Below are 16,978 nucleotides of genomic sequence, written 5' to 3' on the forward strand. Positions count from 1 at the left end.
CCAGGTTTTGTACTGCCTGCCTTCTGCCAGGACATCCTAAATAAGATACTAATCAAGAAAATCACTAACCAAGAAAATGTCCTATAGACTTGACTATAGGCAATTTGATGGAGAGAATCCCTTAATTGAGCTTCTTCTTTCCAGGTAACTCTTAAATTCTTACAAACTGATATAAAGCTATGTAAATTTACACAGTGGTATTTCTTTCTATGGTCACATCTTGAGAACATACCATCTTGTAAGCATATAGTAAAATTAGCCCAAGTGTGCAAAGGAGTGTTAAAACGAGAAGGAAAGTTTGGCTTTCTTTTTAAACCTGATCTCTTTGTACTCCATAATGTATTTGTGGTATAATAACCAATGAAAAAAACCTACATTTTTTGCTACATGGCAGCTTCCAGAACACACTGATACCAAAATCAGGGTGAATTTCTTAGAGTGAGCTGTGGAGCTCAATGGGAAGTGCATAAACATCCTGTTACAGGAAATGGGAAGACAAGAATGTTTCATAAAAAGCATGGCATAGTCCTACTGTATAAATGTGCATGTTGTTGTTTTTATGTATGTGACCAACAGGGAAGATTCCACAGCCTGCCATCTTAGATAGAAGAATTCAAACAGCATTTGCCAGCAAATGATATACCACAGATTCCGCTGGAAGTAAATGTGACCTGAAAAGCATCATCCAGATTCTCAGGAGCTTGGCCCAAATGTCAGCTGATCATCTGGGTGTGGTGAACCATAACTTTAATCTCGGCAACGGGAAAGAGAGGCAGCCCAATCTCTGTGAGTTCTAGGTGTGACTTGTCTACATAGTGAGCTCCCAGAAAGCCAGAGGTACTCTGAAACCAGGTCTCATGAAAATAAACAAAAGAAGAATTTTGATGACATGCACAACATGCTTTTGTTTGAGACCTCTGCTATAAACCCCAATGATGATTGTGCTCTCTACTCTTGATCAACTTGAAACACAGTAGAGTTTCTTTGAAAGATGAAACCTCAAATGAGGGTTTACCTCCAACAGACAGGATTAATGATTGCCGTGATATAGACCAGCCTTGCATGATTGTTTCTTCTAACAGAACCCTTAGTTCTGATAGGTTAACCTTCTGAACTCTAATTGTCACTGCTTCATACACCCATGGACTTTTGCTACCAGTGGCTCTCAATATAAGGGGGTGTAAAAAAATACTACTTAGAACACACCTGCTGATAGGTAAGTCACAGCTGAAGGTAAAGGTAATAATGTGGTGGCTTATATTTACTGTGTTATCATTAAGGACAAAACTAACAGAAAGAATCCATGAATTGAAAATTGGAGGAATTTATTTTAACTAGGACTTTTATTTTAAATATGAAATGTTTTAGAAAAATTTTAGAGACAACTGAAGGAAACTAGTCCAGAGTCTGAACCAGTTAGTAAGCATATGTTCCTACTGTCCTTAGTTTTCTCCTCATTCCCAGTCATGTTTTAGACTCAATGTTACATTAAAACTGCACCCACTTGGATTATAGCTCTGAAGGCATACCTTACCCTCACAATGTTGAAAGTTTACATGGATATCTGTAATGCTGTTATTTAGGCATTTTTTTCCCAAATGCTTGGATTTTATTGCCACCCAAGACTATTCTTTTTCAGGAGGAAAGATGAGTAAAGTATGGAAAACCATCTTATCTGCTCCTTCTTATAAAAAAGGAATATTTTTTAAATTACCCAAAATATGTCATCATGAATTTCAGATTGTCCATAAAAAATAGCACCCTTTCATATGAAGTGAATTATAGAAATGGAATGTAAGCCATGAACTTCAGCTAAAGTGTCCATATTGACCATTACCTACAGCTTACAATCCTTGGCAGCCTTAAAGGAAATTAAGCCAAAAGACATTATATTTAAATGTTTTCAGAATGTAGGAAACAAGTGTAATCTATCTCAAATTAGCATTATTGCTACTAAGGGAAATTAATCTGTTTTTCTTCCTCATAAACCATAGAATAAATTGTTTTGTTACTATTTTATAGTAAACACAGGGCTGTAGTAATTGTTATGTATATAATGAATTGGTTGGTTGGTTGGTTGGTTGTTTGGTCGGTTGGTTTAGTTAGTTGTTTGGTTGCTTGGTTAGTTGCTTGGTTGGTTTGAATCGTACTCTCACAGTATAACTTTGGACTGAATTCACCATGTATATGAAACTGGCTTCAAACTTACAGATATCTGCATGCCTTTTAAGTGCAGAGATTAAAAGCATATATTACAATGCCACAAGATTGTAACAGTTTCTCAAAGAATGGAATTGATCATTTTTCAAACTCCTCTGGGAAGGCCTCACCACAAAAACCTCCAATCAGTTCTCGCAGTCTACATGCCCTGCCCCAAAACCCATCTGCCTGAGACCCCAGTAACTTCCTGAGTCAAAGAAACCAAACTGCCAGCTCTCATTGGACCAAGAATAATTCCTGAGACAGGGAATCAGCCAGCCCTCATTAGACCAAGAGTGGTTTTCTGAGACATAGAATCTGCCACCTCTCACTGTACCAAGAGAGGCTTCCTGAGACAAAGAATCTGTCAGCTCTGACTGGACCAAGAGCCCTGATAAGACCAAAAGCAGTTCCGTGAGTCGCAGAATCAACTAGCTTAGGTTGAGCCAAGAGAAGTTCCCTGAGATACAGGATCTCCCAGCTCCAATTAGACCAATAGCTAAGTTTGGACCTAGAGGAGCCCCCTCGACACAGACACAATAAGCACAGAGTGGACCAATAGCAACTTGCTATGAAACAGGGACTTCTTATACCTATTAGAGGAAGAGATAGGCAGATGTCAATATAAAAATACATACAACAACATAAAGAGCATTACAGCATCACCAGAATCTAGCCATTCTCCAACACCAAGACCTGAACATCGCAATGTAGAAGAAGCAGAAGACAGCATCTATAAAAAGAGCTTCATGAAGATGCTAGAGGCTTTTCAAGAAAAAATGAAAATTTCACTTAGAGAAATGGAGGAAGGACTGCAACTGTTCCCTGAGACAGAGCCTGACAGCACCTGACTGGACTAAGAGGTGAGTCTTTATCCTCATACCCGAACACACCACCCCCTAGGCTTTGGGCCCAAGGGCACAACCCTGCGCCCCTACACTCCAACCCATTGCAGTTCCAGTTTCAGGCCAGTTGGCAGGCAGACCTCCTGCACACAGGACAGACCACCACAATGCCCCATCAGACCCTGTAACCCAAGCCCCACTTTCCACAAATCCACTCACCTTCTGAGATTGCAACTGTTCCCTGAGACAGAGCCTGCCAGCACCCAACTGGACTAAGAGTCCAGTTGGCAGGCACACATCCTCAGACAGGTCAGACTACCACCATCTACCACATGGTAAGACTGCAGCTACTCCCTGAGACAGAGCCCACTAGGGCCAGTTGGACTAAGAGCTGCAGTCTAAGACAAGAAGTCCATCAGGATTGACTAGACCAAGAGCTCCTACTGGATCAAGAGTATCAATCAGACCAAGAGGGACTCCCCCAGACACAGACACCAATTTTACCAAGTGGAGAAAGAGATGGGTAGACACCAGGGCAAAAATACATTCAACAACATAAAAACAAATATGGCTCCATGAGAACTTACATCGGCAAGACCTAAACATCCCAACACAGAAAAAACAGAAAATATCTACCATGAAAATGACTTCAAGAAGATATTAGAGATCTTAAAAGAGGAAATGAAAAATTCCCTTAATGAAATCTAGGAAAATCAAACAAAAAAATGGGAAGAAATCAGTAAATACCTTGAAAGCCAAGAGATAGCACTTAAACAAGTGAGGGAAACAGTTCAAGATTTCAAAACTGAAATGGAGTCAATAAAGAATACACAAACTTAGGTAATGCTGGAAGTGGAAAATCTGAGTAAATGAACAGGAACTGATGATGCAAGTATAACCAACAGAATACAAGAGATGGAAGAGCAGATCTCTGGCATTGAAGATACATTAGAAGAAATACATTCACTTGTCAAAGAAAACACTAAATCAAATGAAGTCATGACCCAAAATGTCCAGGAAATTTATGACACCATGAAAATACCAAACCTAAGAATAATAGGAACAGAAGAAGGAGAACACCAACTCAAAGGCACAGAAAATATATTCAACAAAATCATACAAGAAAACTTTCCCAAACTAAAGAAGGAAATGCCTATAAAAATACAAGAGGTTACCGAACACAAAACAGACTGGGTCCATAAAAAAAAAGTCCCTGGCCACTTAATAATCTAACCACTAAACATACAGAATAAACAAAAAATATTAAGAGCTACAACGAAAAAGGCCAAGTAACATATAAAGGCAGACCCATCAGAATAACACCTGACTTCTCAATGGAGACTATAAAAGCCATAAGGTCCTGGTCAAATGTTATGCAGATACTAAGAGACCATGGATGCCAACCCAGACTATTATACCCAGCAAAACTCTCAATCAACATAGACAGAGTAAACAAAATATTCCATGATACACCAGATTTAAACAATATGTCTCCTCAAATCCAGCCCTACAGAAAGCACTGGAAGGAAAAATCCAACCTAAGGAAGTTAGATACAACCATGAAAACACAGGCAATAGATAGACCCATACCAAAAAATACCAAAGAAGGGAAACATACAACACTACCACCAAAAAATAATGGGAATTAACAATAACTGGTCATTAATATCCATCAATATCAATGGTCTCAATCCACCTATTAAAAAGACACAGGCTAACAAGAATGGATATGAAAACAAGATCCATCCATTTGCTGCATACAAGAAACACACCTCAACTTCAAAGATAGACACACATCAGAATAAAAGGCTGGGAAAAGACATTCCAATCAAATGGATTTAAGAAGCAAGCTGGTGCAACTATCCTAATAGCTAATAAAATAGACTCCCAATTAAAATCAACTAAAAGAGATGAGGAAGGACACTATATATATTTATCACAGGGAAGAGCCGAAAAGATGAAGTCTCAATTCTGAATATTTAATACCCCAAATAAAAGGGAACTGACATTCCTAAGAGAAGCATTACTAAAGATTAAATCCCACATCAAACCCCATACAATAGTAGTAGGAAACTTCAACGCCCCATTCTCACCAATGGACAGGTCTGCCAGACAGAAACTTAACAGAGAAATAAGGGAAAAAAACAGACATTATGACTCAATTAGACTTAATAATTATCTACAGGATATTCCACCCTGAGAAAAAAGAATATACCTTCTTTTCAGCACCCCATTGAACCTTCTCCAAAATCGACCATATGCTTGGTCACAAAGCAAATCTCAACCGATACAAAAAAAATTGAAATAACCTCCTGTGTCTTATCATGCCACCATGGCTTAAAGTTATACCTGAATAACAACAAAAATTACAGAAAGCCTACAATCTCATGCAAACTGAATAATGCCCAAATGAATCAACAATGGGTCAAAGAAGAAATAAAGAAAGAAATTAAAGATTTCCTAGAATTCGATGAAAATAATGAACAACATATCCAAACTCATGGAACACCATGAAAACAGTGCTAAGAGGAAGATTCATGGCTCTAAATGTCCACATTAAGAAGTTGGAGAAATCTCACACTAGTGAATTAACAGCACAACTGAAAGCTCTAGAACAAGGAGAAGCAAATTCACCCAGGAGAAACAGACGCCAGGAAATAATTAAATTGAGAGCTGAAATCAATAAAATAGAAACAAAGAACAATACAAAGAATCAATAAGAAAAGAGTGGTTTCTTTGAGAAAGTCAACAAGATAGATAAGCCCTTATCCAAATTAACCAAATGGCAGAGAGAGAGAGCATCCAAATTAACAAAATCAGAAATGAAAAGGGGGACATAACAACTGACAATGAGGAAATCCATAGAATCAGCAGGTTATACTCCAAAAAACATCTACTCCACAAAATTGGAAAATCTGAAAGAAGTGGATGAATTTCTGGATAGGTACCCCATACCTAAGTTAAATCAAGACCAGATAAAACTGTTTAAATAGACCAATATTCCCCAAGGAAATAGAAATGGTCATTAAAATTCTCCTAACCAAAAAAGCTCAGAACCAAATGGTTTCAGCGCAGAATTCTACCAGATTTTCAAAGAAGAGCTAATACCAATACTCTTCAAATTTTTCTACAACATAGAAACAGAAGGGGTATTACCAAATTCTTTTTATGAGGCTATCGTTACGTGATACCCAAACCACACAAAGATGCAACAAAAAAAGAGAGTTACAGACCAATCTCCCTCATGAACATTGATGCAAAAATACTCAATAAAATACTGGCTAAGTGAATCCAGGAACACATCAAAAAAATTATTTACCATAAACAAGTAGGCTTCATCCTAGGGATGCAAGGATGGTCCAACATAGGAAAATCAGTCAATGTAGTACACCATATAAACAAACTGAAAGGAAAAAACCACATGATCATCTCATTGGATGCTGAAAAAGCCTTTGATAAAATCCAACACCCCTTCATGATAAAGGATCTAGAGAGATCAGGAATACAAGGAACATACCTAGACATAATAAAGGCAATTTACAGCAAGCCGACAGCCAACATCAAATAAAATGGAGAGAAACTCAAAGCGATTCCAGTAAAATCAGGAACAAGACAAGGCTGTCCACTCTCCCCATACTTATTCAATAGAAAACTTGATGTTCTAGCTAGAGCAATAAGACAACAAATGGAGATCAAGTGGATACAAATTGGAAAGGAAGAAGTCAAACTTTCATTATTTGCAGATGATATGATAGTATACATAATTGACCCAAAAATTCTACCAGGGAACTCCTACAGCTGATAAACTCCTTCAGTAAGGTGGCAGGATACAAGATTAACTCAAAAACATCAGGCAAACCCTTCGGAATAACACCCAATTGTCAATGGACACTGTGAAAGGCAGAAGGACCTGGTCAGATGTAACACACACACTAAGAGACCATGGATGCCAGCCCAGACTAGTACTTTCAATCACCATAGATGGAGTGAACAAGGCATTCCAAGACAAAACCAGATTTAAACACTACCTACTCACTAACCCAGCCCTACAGAATGCAAGAGAAGGAAAATTCCATTCACCTCCTGTCCTTGGCTTAATTATAACCTCATTTAAACACTTCAGGAGTGTTCATACATCTGATATTACTGACTCTCTAAGGATTCCCATTCAATCATTTTCCCCATTTTGTAGGTAAGGGAACAACAGAGAGGGGCTAACTCACATACTCAACATCAGAGAGCTACACAAATAAAACCTGCAGGGCAGCTCAATGATTACCTGCAGTCCCACATGGGGCTTCTTGACACTTATGATATTCCTGAGCATTTACACACACTTACTCTCATGTAAATGCCCTTTCTGGCATTTTGTGTCCTGTGAAATAAAATGTGAATAATAAAACCACCTTGGAATGTAAAATACTTGCCTCTTTTTCGCTTCTAGGAAGACCAAATGTTAGTGACTGCCAGTTGACAGAGAATTAACTCTCTTTAAAAATTCTTAGGTTTCCATGGCTACTAAGGCTGAATGGTGGATTATGAGCAAGGAAGACAACTTCCTAGCCATACTTAGCCATAAAGGACCAGTGTGTTTAACTTCACTTTGTATGTGAATAATCTTTAAAAGAAAAGTTTACTTTTGAAATCATTTATAAATAAGTACTACAATGCCTGATGTGCATAGCATACACAGTTATTTGAAAAAGGGAAAAATATATTTGTGTGGTAGAAGAACAGATATTTTAATTTGAGCAAAATGTCTTCAATAGAGATTTTTTGGGCCATCTTACCCTCTGAAATCATCTTAGATATAGACACAAATTATGCATTGTCAGTAATAACAGATTGTATGTATGTGAAACTACAGGGTATTTTGTTTTGAATTGAAAAATATCCTCCTTTTATCATTCTGTGTTTTACTTCAAACTCTGTTACTCTCAGACATCAAGATATCTTAATCATAGTCTCACAGTATACATTGGACTGAACTTCTCTATGTATGTGAGACTGGCCACAAACTCACAGATATCTGCATGTCTTTTGCATGGAGAGATTAAAAGCATGGATTATGATGCCTCAAGGGTGTAACAGTTTCTCAAAAATGGATTAATAATTTTTCAAAGCTTTCTACAACTTTGGAAATTAATACCTGCCTAGCACAGCTATTTTTCACTGCTATTATTAACTTTTTTCAAAAGCAATGGAAACATTAATTGTTTTGGATTTTGTTTTTTTTTTTTTGCATTTTGTTTTCCTTTCTCTACTTTTTGAATTATGCTTATTCCTCTGTTGTTTTTTATTATGAGATTTTTCTATTCATTTTACATACCAACCACAGATTTCCCTCTCTTCCCTCTTCCCACCAACTAGGCTTCCCCCACAGCCCACCCCTGAATCCCACCTCCCCAAGGCAAGGTCTCACACGGGTAGTCAGCAGAGCCTGGTACAATCAGTTGAGGCAGGTCTAAGTCTCTGCACCAAGGCTGCACAAAGTATCTCACCATAGACTCTAGGCTCCAAAAAGCCAACTCATGTACTAGGGACCAGTCCCAATCCCACTGCCTGGGGGATCCCATAAACAGTTCAAGCTAAACCACTGTTTTGCTTATCCACAGGGTCTAGTCCAGTACCATGGGGGCTCCTCAGGTATTGGTGAACAGTTCATATGTTTCCACTAGTTTTGCTAGTTGTCTCTGTACTTTTTCTAAATATTGTCTCTATATCTCTTGCTCATAACATCCCCTCTCTATTTCATGGATTGGACTCCTGGATCTCCACCTGCCAGCCGGCCATAGATCTCTGCATCTGCTTCCATCAGTCACTGGATGAGGGCTCCATAATGATGGTTAAGTTATTCAGCCATCCAGTCAACAGGAGTAGGCCAGCTCAGGCACCCTCTTGAATATTGCCAGTAGTCTATGGAGGGATCATCCTTGAGGATTCCTGGGACTCTCCCTAGGACTGTGCCTCTCCCTATTCCCATGGGGGTCTTCATTTATCATGGTATCTCTTTCCTTGCTCTCCCACTCTCTTCCCATTAGCGTTGGAACCTCCCTCTCCCCTAAGTTCTCATATCCCATTCCATCCCTTGTCCTCCATTACCCCCCTTACCCCCAGTTTGCATATGTAGATCTCATCCATTTCTTCATCACTGGGTGACCCATACTTCCTTCCTAGCATCCTTCTTACTAGCTAGCCTCCATGGAGCTATGGGTTGAAGTCTGGTTATCCTTTGCTTTATATCTAGTATCCATTTATGAGTGAGTACATACCTTGTCTGCCATTCCGACTCTGGGTTACCTCACTCAGGATGATATTTTCTAGTTCTATCCATTTGCCGGCCAACCTCATGATGCCATTGTTGTTTCTCTCCTGAGTAGTACTCCATTGTGTATATGAACCACATTTTCTTTATCCATTTTTCAGTTGAAAAATTGAAATCATTGTTTCCAGGTTCTGGCTCTTACAAATAATATTGCTGTGAACATACATGAGCAGGTATTCTCATTGAAAGACTGAGCATCATTTGGGTAAATGCTCAAAAGTGGTATCACTGGTCTTTAGGTAGATTGATTCCCAATGTTCTGAGAATGATTGCAAACAGATCCATATCTGTCACCATGCACAAAACTTAACTCCAAGTGGATCAAAGACCTCAGCATAAATCCAGTTACTCTGATCCTGATAGAAGAGAAAGTAGGAAGTAGTCTTGAACACATTGGCACCAGAGATCACTTCCTAAATATAATGCCAGTAGCAAAGACACAGAGAAACAATTAATAAATGGGACCTCTTGAACCTGTGAAGCTTTTGTAGGTCAAAAGATACAGTTAATAAGACAAAACAACAGCCTACAGAAACAGAAAAGATGTTCACCAACCCCCATATCTGACACAGGTCTGATATTCAGAATATATACAAGAAATTTGACATCAGAATACCTAACAGTACAATTAATAATGGGCTATAAAGCTAAACAGAGAATTCTCAAAGGAAGAATTTCAAAGGACTGATAGACATTTAAGGAATTGCTCAGCATCCTTAGTCATCAAGAGATGCAAATCAAAACGACTCTGAGATACCATCTTATACCTGTCACAATGGTTAATATCAAAAACACTGAATAGGGCTTATTTTGGAAAGGATATGGAGAAAGAGGAACACCCCTGCACTGTTGGTAGGAATGCAAACTTGTACAGCCACTTTGGAAATCAGTATGGCACATTTATCAGAAAATTGGCAAACAATCTCTCTCGAGACCCAGCTATACCACTCTTGGGCATATACCCAAGGAATGCTTAATCATACCACAAGGACACATACTCAATTATGTTCATAGCAGCACTATTTGGAACCATTTATTGTTATAAGAAGTTAGCATAGCATCCTTTACAGTCCTGTGAAAAGTCTTACATTTTAGTTTAGTATTTATTAATTTTTAAATATTTCTGTTTATTTGTAACAATTTGCCATTTTAATGTTTAGTATCGTTCTCATTTTTTAAAATGATACATGTTGGCTAAGTGAAAATAAGGCTTTTAGATATATTTCAAAGTGTTTGTAAAATACTTCATTGACTGTTGATATCACTTCCTAAATTTTGAGTTCCCCTAGAAGCCTCTTCAGCTGTGCCATCTTGACACTCCTAAGAATAGCTTTAGATGTGTAATTATTGATTAGATTTGCATGATGATGCTTCTCAGATGTTGGCTTGCCAGTGCACCTCCAGTGTCATTCATGGTTTGTTGCTCCCAAACCTACCCTTCTTCTGCCAGATATTCTGACAGAGTCCTTTCCATAGCCCTAGGCCTATGTCAAATGTGAAAACTCCTGCTCCAGCTTTCCCTGCTGACTTCCTTCACATTCAAGTAGTCCTGCCACACCTCCACACTCCAAAGCCTATCTCTGGGAGCAAAGATCAATCACTGGTTGTCTGGATGGTATTTACCAAACTTTAGCCACCAGCACCATTTCTATACCTATCCAGCATATCTCATCTCACATAGGGTCTGCACTGGCTTTTCCAGATGTATACAGTGTAAGCAATGATGTACCTGATGTCTCCCCAGTTCCAGGGCTAGATAGCTATTTGCAGAATTTATATCCTCTCTCTCTGGTGTAGTCCTCAGAACATCATACACTTAGTGCCATCTCCATACTCCCAGCTCTTGTTTTCAAGCACCTGCATTGGCTTTTTGGATGTTCCTCCAGAATAAGCTATTGCCTGATATCTCCACACTCACACTCCTAATCCAGAAAACACAGTTCATGAAAGAATTTGCATAATGAGATCCCCAGAAATTTAGACTGCTGTGGATATCACTCTGTATGCTGTGAATGTGTTGCTCTGATTTGATTGATAAATTGAACATTGATTGGCCAGTAGCCAGACAGGAAGTATAGTATTGGTGAGATAAGCAGATAAGAGAATTCTGCGAAGAGGAAAGCTGAGTCAGGAGTCACCAGCCAGCACAGAGGAAGCAAGATGTAAAAGTACGTGTAAGCCACAAGCCACGTGGCAACTTATAGATTAATAGAAATGGGTTAATTTAAGATATAAGAACTAGATCGCAAGAAGCCTGCCATGGCCATACAGTTTATAAGTAATATAAGTCTCTGTGTGTTTACTTGGGTCTGAGCAGCTGCAGGAGCTGAGTGCACACAGGAAAAATTCAGCTACATATGGCGCCAGAATGTGGGGCAAGAGTTTCCACCTAAAACCTGAGAAAGCTTAAAAATAGATTCCTAGTTGTCTCTCTCAAGTTAGCAGCAGCCTGCATGCTTGAGCTACTCTATGGTGGGTTTGTGGCAAGTAGCCTTCACCTGTAGCATCACAGATTTCAAGCCATGCATATGCTGCATGGAGGATATAGATTTTCCTAGTACAAAATAAAAGATTTCTGGACTACATGCTGCTTTAATAGACGCACAGACTTACTGCCTCCAAGAGGCTGGTGGTATGAATGGTTCCCCCAAATCTGGTGGTAAACATAGTTCCACCATGTTGGAGAGCTGAGGTGGGCCAAGAATGCTATAGTTTAAAGCAATAGATCCACAATAAGAGAGACTCAGATGGGATAAACCTCTAAATGGTTTACAATGTATATAAAAATATATGAAGGACTGGAATAGAGAAAAAAGTAATATAAAGAGTTATATAAAGAAATGGATAGTTTTATAAAGAAAAAGTAAAAGTAATATAAAAATAAGCCACATAAAGATGGATATCACACAAAGAATCTGGATTGTTTTGTCTTCAGGATTTTTAACTGCAGATAGACATTTGATTGCAAAGACTGCTCACTTAAAGGAGAAGAATATCAACTCAATGGCACAGAAAATATATTCAACAAGATCAAAGAAGAAAACTTTCCCAAATTAACGAGAAAATACCTATGATGATACAAGAAGCCTATAAAACACCAGACTAGACCTTCCCAAAATTCCCCTCACCACATAATAATTAAACAACTAAACCTACAGAATAAAGAAAGAATATTAAGAGCAGCAAAGGAAAAAGGCCAAGTGACTTATAAAGGCAAACCCATCAGAATAACTCCCAGTTCCTTAATGGAGTCCTTGAAAGCCAGAAGGACCTGGACAGATGTATGCAGACACTAAGAGACCATGGATGCCAGCCTAGAATGATATATCCAGTAAAATTTACAATCACCATTGACGGAGTGAGGAAGACATTCCAAGACAAAATCAGATTTAAAAAATTCCTATCCACAAATCCAGTCCTACAGAAAGTACTAGAAGGAAAATTACAACCTAAGGAAATCAGATACACCCACGAAAACACAGGCAATAGATAACACCACAGCAGTAAACCCCAAGCGTACAAGAAACACACCTCAATTTCAAAGATAGAAACTACCAAAGAATAAAAGGCTGGGAAAAATCATTCCAATCAAATAGTCTTAAGAAGCAAACTGGTGTAGCAATCAATCCTAATATCCAGCAAAGTACACTTCAAACTAAAATCAGTGAAAAGAGATTAAAAAAAAGGACATTACATACTCATCACAGGAAAGGTCCACCAAGATGAAGTTTCAATTCTGAACATTTATGCCCCAAACACAAGGGAACACACATATGTAAAAGAAATATTACTAAAGCTCTGCAGGTTTTAATTGTGTAACTCACTGATGTTGAGTATATGAATTAACCTCTCTCTGTTGTTTCCTTACCTACAAAATGGGGGAAAGGATTACATGGGTATCCTTAGAGAGTGAGATGTACGAATACTCCTTAAGTATTTATATGAGGTTCTTTTTAAGCCAAGGACAGGAGTGAATGGAAAGGATTGTGGGATCAACAGGTTGGAGAGACATTGCTCTGAGCTCAAATGTCTTCCTAATAGAATTTCTTTTTTCTGAAGGTTTTTCCACTCTTTCTCTGACTGCATATATGGGCATTTACTGTGATTCTGCCACCTTCTAAATGAATCTTCTTGTCCATAATACACAAAGGTATAAAAACTTTATGTTATATATGGGGGCTTTCAAATATGGTCTTTATGAATCACATGCATCTACTCCAAGTGTTTCAAACACCACAGATACTGTCAAGCTAGCTCATTTTTTTTTCTTGGAACACCAGCAATCTTCATTGCGTTTTCAGCACTGCTTCAAAGCACACTGTTCTTGGAGTCCATTGCCTCCAGCCTGCCTTGGAAAGGAAGATGATGTGGGCAGGGTGTTACCCAAGCCACCATGAATTGTGAACTCATCTTGCTGATGAAACTTCCCTATTAGAACAGCTACTGCCTTCACTCAGTCAGGAAGCACATTCTACAGAGACTTTAGAGCAGGGGGTAGCTGTTTAGAGAAGGTTTCCTGGCAAGGAGATCCACTGAGTAGGCGCCTTTAACCTTCTGCATGCACAGTTAGCAGTGACGTTATCTACATGCCTAGTGAGTAAATGACTCACCTCCTTCCTTTATGCTAAATGATCTAGTACTACCTCTCAGTGTGTAATTTTTCTCCTTTTCATCCTATGATTGGAATTGAGAAAAGGTGCAAAGTAGTTCAAAGTTACAATACAGAGTGTAAATTTTCTGTGAAAGAAGATATTTGCTCACAGAAAATATATCAGGTTTCTTTTTGTTTCACTGAAATGAAGGTAATTATCTAAAGATGAAATTTTAAGTAAGAGATGGGCTATATTTGGAAATATCCACTTTTATGGATTTATATGATTTTATGTGTTAATTATCGATTTCCCCTATTCCTCTGACTCACTCTCTGGACAATTTTACACATAGATTTTGGTTACAGATACTAAAGAAGAATTCAGGGTTTTGTGCCTGTTAGATAATCACTTTACCACTGAGCCCTATCTGTTGATGGGCATAGTCTTTCTGGTTTCAATTATAAAATATGTATAGCTTTTTTTATAGAAGTGTATATTTCCCCAAAATGCACAAAGAGGAATAGCATTGTACACTATCATTTCTGAGGTGTATCATTTATGTATAGACCTCTTTTTTTGGTTTTTTGAGACAGGGTTTCTCTATGTAGCTTTGTGCCTTTTCTGGAACTCAGTTGGTAGCTCAGGCTGGCCTCAAACTCACAGAGATCTGCCTGGCTCTGCCTCCTGAGTGCTGGGATTAAAGGAGTGTGCCACCCCTGCCCCGCTAGACCTCTTTTTATAAACATATATGTACACAAAAATTTATGTCAAGTGTGTTATTATTTTTACATAAATGAGTTTACTATATAAATTATTTTCATTTTCTTTGGTTCTTTCATAGATGATTTTAGTTTGTGCTAGTCATGAAATGTTATAGTACTATATTTTAGAAATGACAATAAATTTGAGCATTCCTCTGCTTTTTCCTCTCTTTATGGTGTTAAATATTGACAAATTGCAAATACAGGTAAAATAAGCATGACATTACATATGACATTGCAAACTCTCTTCTAATTATCAGTTCTAAGCATTGAAATTCCTAGTCAACAAATATTACTTTTATTATTATTGAAGAACAATAGCCTGTACATAGACCACTGAAACATGTCTAGGTGACAACAGGGACAAGGTATGAGAGCTCAGTGCTCTCTAAGCCATGACGCCTTCTATTTTCCTGCCTTCCCTTGTATTCTCACTGACTCTATTCTTCTTTGATGCCTTCTTCAGATTTGCCAACATGAAGGAGTACATCTTCCAGTTCAGTGGCTTGATTTGCAGTACAACAGATTTGGTATTTGAAATCATCCTTGCAAGCAGCCAATGCTGGCGCCTATGGGAGTTTAACAACAAACTTGTGCAATTTGTGTCAATTGGACTCTGGGAAGCTTATTACACTCAGGACTTTAACATCTCTGGGTCTGTAACCAGGATGTTGGTTCACACCCCTATCAATTCAACCTGGAACAAGTCATCTGAATTTCAGTATTTACAAGTCCTGATAGTGTGGGCCATTTTGATGAAAATCCTAGTCCTGATTTTTACTTCAGTGGCCATTAACCTCAGCTGTATGGAAGACCCAATCCTTGAGATCCAGCTGTTTACTACAAGATGTCTGCCATAATTTTGGCTGTGAGCAGCCTTTTAATGCTTGTTACTGTGACCTTGAACCACCTGTTAGACATGTATGGGCAAACCACTCTTGACTTTCCAGCCGACTTTCCCGTTAAAAAGGAGGACATTATAAAGAAACACTGCACAAAGGTGTTCCCAATGGGTGTCCTGACTGCCACGATGTCACTCTTTGGCATGATTTTGTTTCTCTGTGAGATGATCTCTTTGACAGTACAGAGTCAGGTGAAGGACTGGTGTGCTTCCAACCTGGCTGAGCAAAAGGTCTGAAGTGAGGGCTCTGGCATTTTTACATCTGCCAGGAGAATCCTTGAAGAAATTGCCCTTTTGTATACAGTACTGTGTAACCACCAATTCATTCTATATAAAATATCAACTTGATTTCTGGGAGTGTGTCTAAGTTTTATTCCTTCGTTGCTGTTAAACACATTCCATTCTTTAAATGTTTTCACATTCTAAACTGCAGGTCCTGAACCCATTTGACTGTGACAACAAGCAATAGCAAGAAAGAGTATAGTATAAAGGCATGTGTCCTCTGTAAACCTAGTGAATCCCATGAGGAATACGGTTTGCAAGTAAACACACACCTCAACACAAAAAAAGAAACCACATTCTTGTGTGGAGACACTTAAGTATTCATATCTCTGAAAGGCAGAGCAGGATGTTTTAACCTTGGCACTGCTGGTAGTGTGGGATGCTCTCTTGGAGAAAGAAGGCAATGCTGTTCACTGAGTATGCCAGTGCCATCTGTTGTCTCTATTAGAAGGCAGTAGCCATCTCCTATTTCCCCCATTGTGAATAAATGCCACACATTCCCAGGCATTTTCAGTGTGCACTGATGGTCCTTGTGGTGGTAGCATAGGACCATTCTAATCTATCAGCCATCCCTTGGGACCTTAAAAAAATCCTGGTTTTCTTCCTGCCAACATTAGTCCCTATTCTTTATCAGGTCAGCTTTCTGAGTGTGTGTTATACTGTGTGAATACTTTGTCTCAGTGGATCTACATCAGTGGTTCTCAACCTGTGGTTTGCATCCCCATTTCAGGCTTGAATGACCCTTTCACAGGGATTGCCTAAGATCATTGGAAAACACAGATATTTACATTATGATTAATAAAAATAGAAAATTGCAGTTATGAAGTAGTAATGAAAATAATTTTATGGTTGGGGTCACTGCAACATGGAGAAGAGTATTAGAGAGTCACATATTTAGGAAGTTTTAGAACAACTGACCTAGATCTTCCATCTCCAGCACTACCGCCCACCATATCACATACCTGATTCATTTCTCTGACAAAATACATAACATGAGCAAGTAAAGGAAGGAAAGTTTATATTGGCTCTTAACTTGAGGAAATACACATCATGACTGAGAGATCATGGGGGCA

The 16,978-nt window shown here is 38.5% G+C and overlaps 1 protein-coding gene across 1 annotated transcript; it reads left to right on the top strand.

Moving 5' to 3' along the window:
• The first annotated feature begins 15,117 nt into the window (after nt 1–15,117).
• Nucleotides 15,118–15,860, top strand: LOC114688290. The gene is given in 2 exon segments (XM_028862907.1): nt 15,118–15,559; nt 15,562–15,860. Coding segments are annotated over 2 exon segments (741 nt in total).
• The last annotated feature ends 1,118 nt before the right edge of the window (nt 15,861–16,978 follow it).

The sequence above is a fragment of the Peromyscus leucopus genome, chromosome X (assembly GCF_004664715.2).
Source record: "Peromyscus leucopus breed LL Stock chromosome X, UCI_PerLeu_2.1, whole genome shotgun sequence".
Classification (NCBI taxonomy): domain Eukaryota; kingdom Metazoa; phylum Chordata; class Mammalia; order Rodentia; family Cricetidae; genus Peromyscus; species Peromyscus leucopus.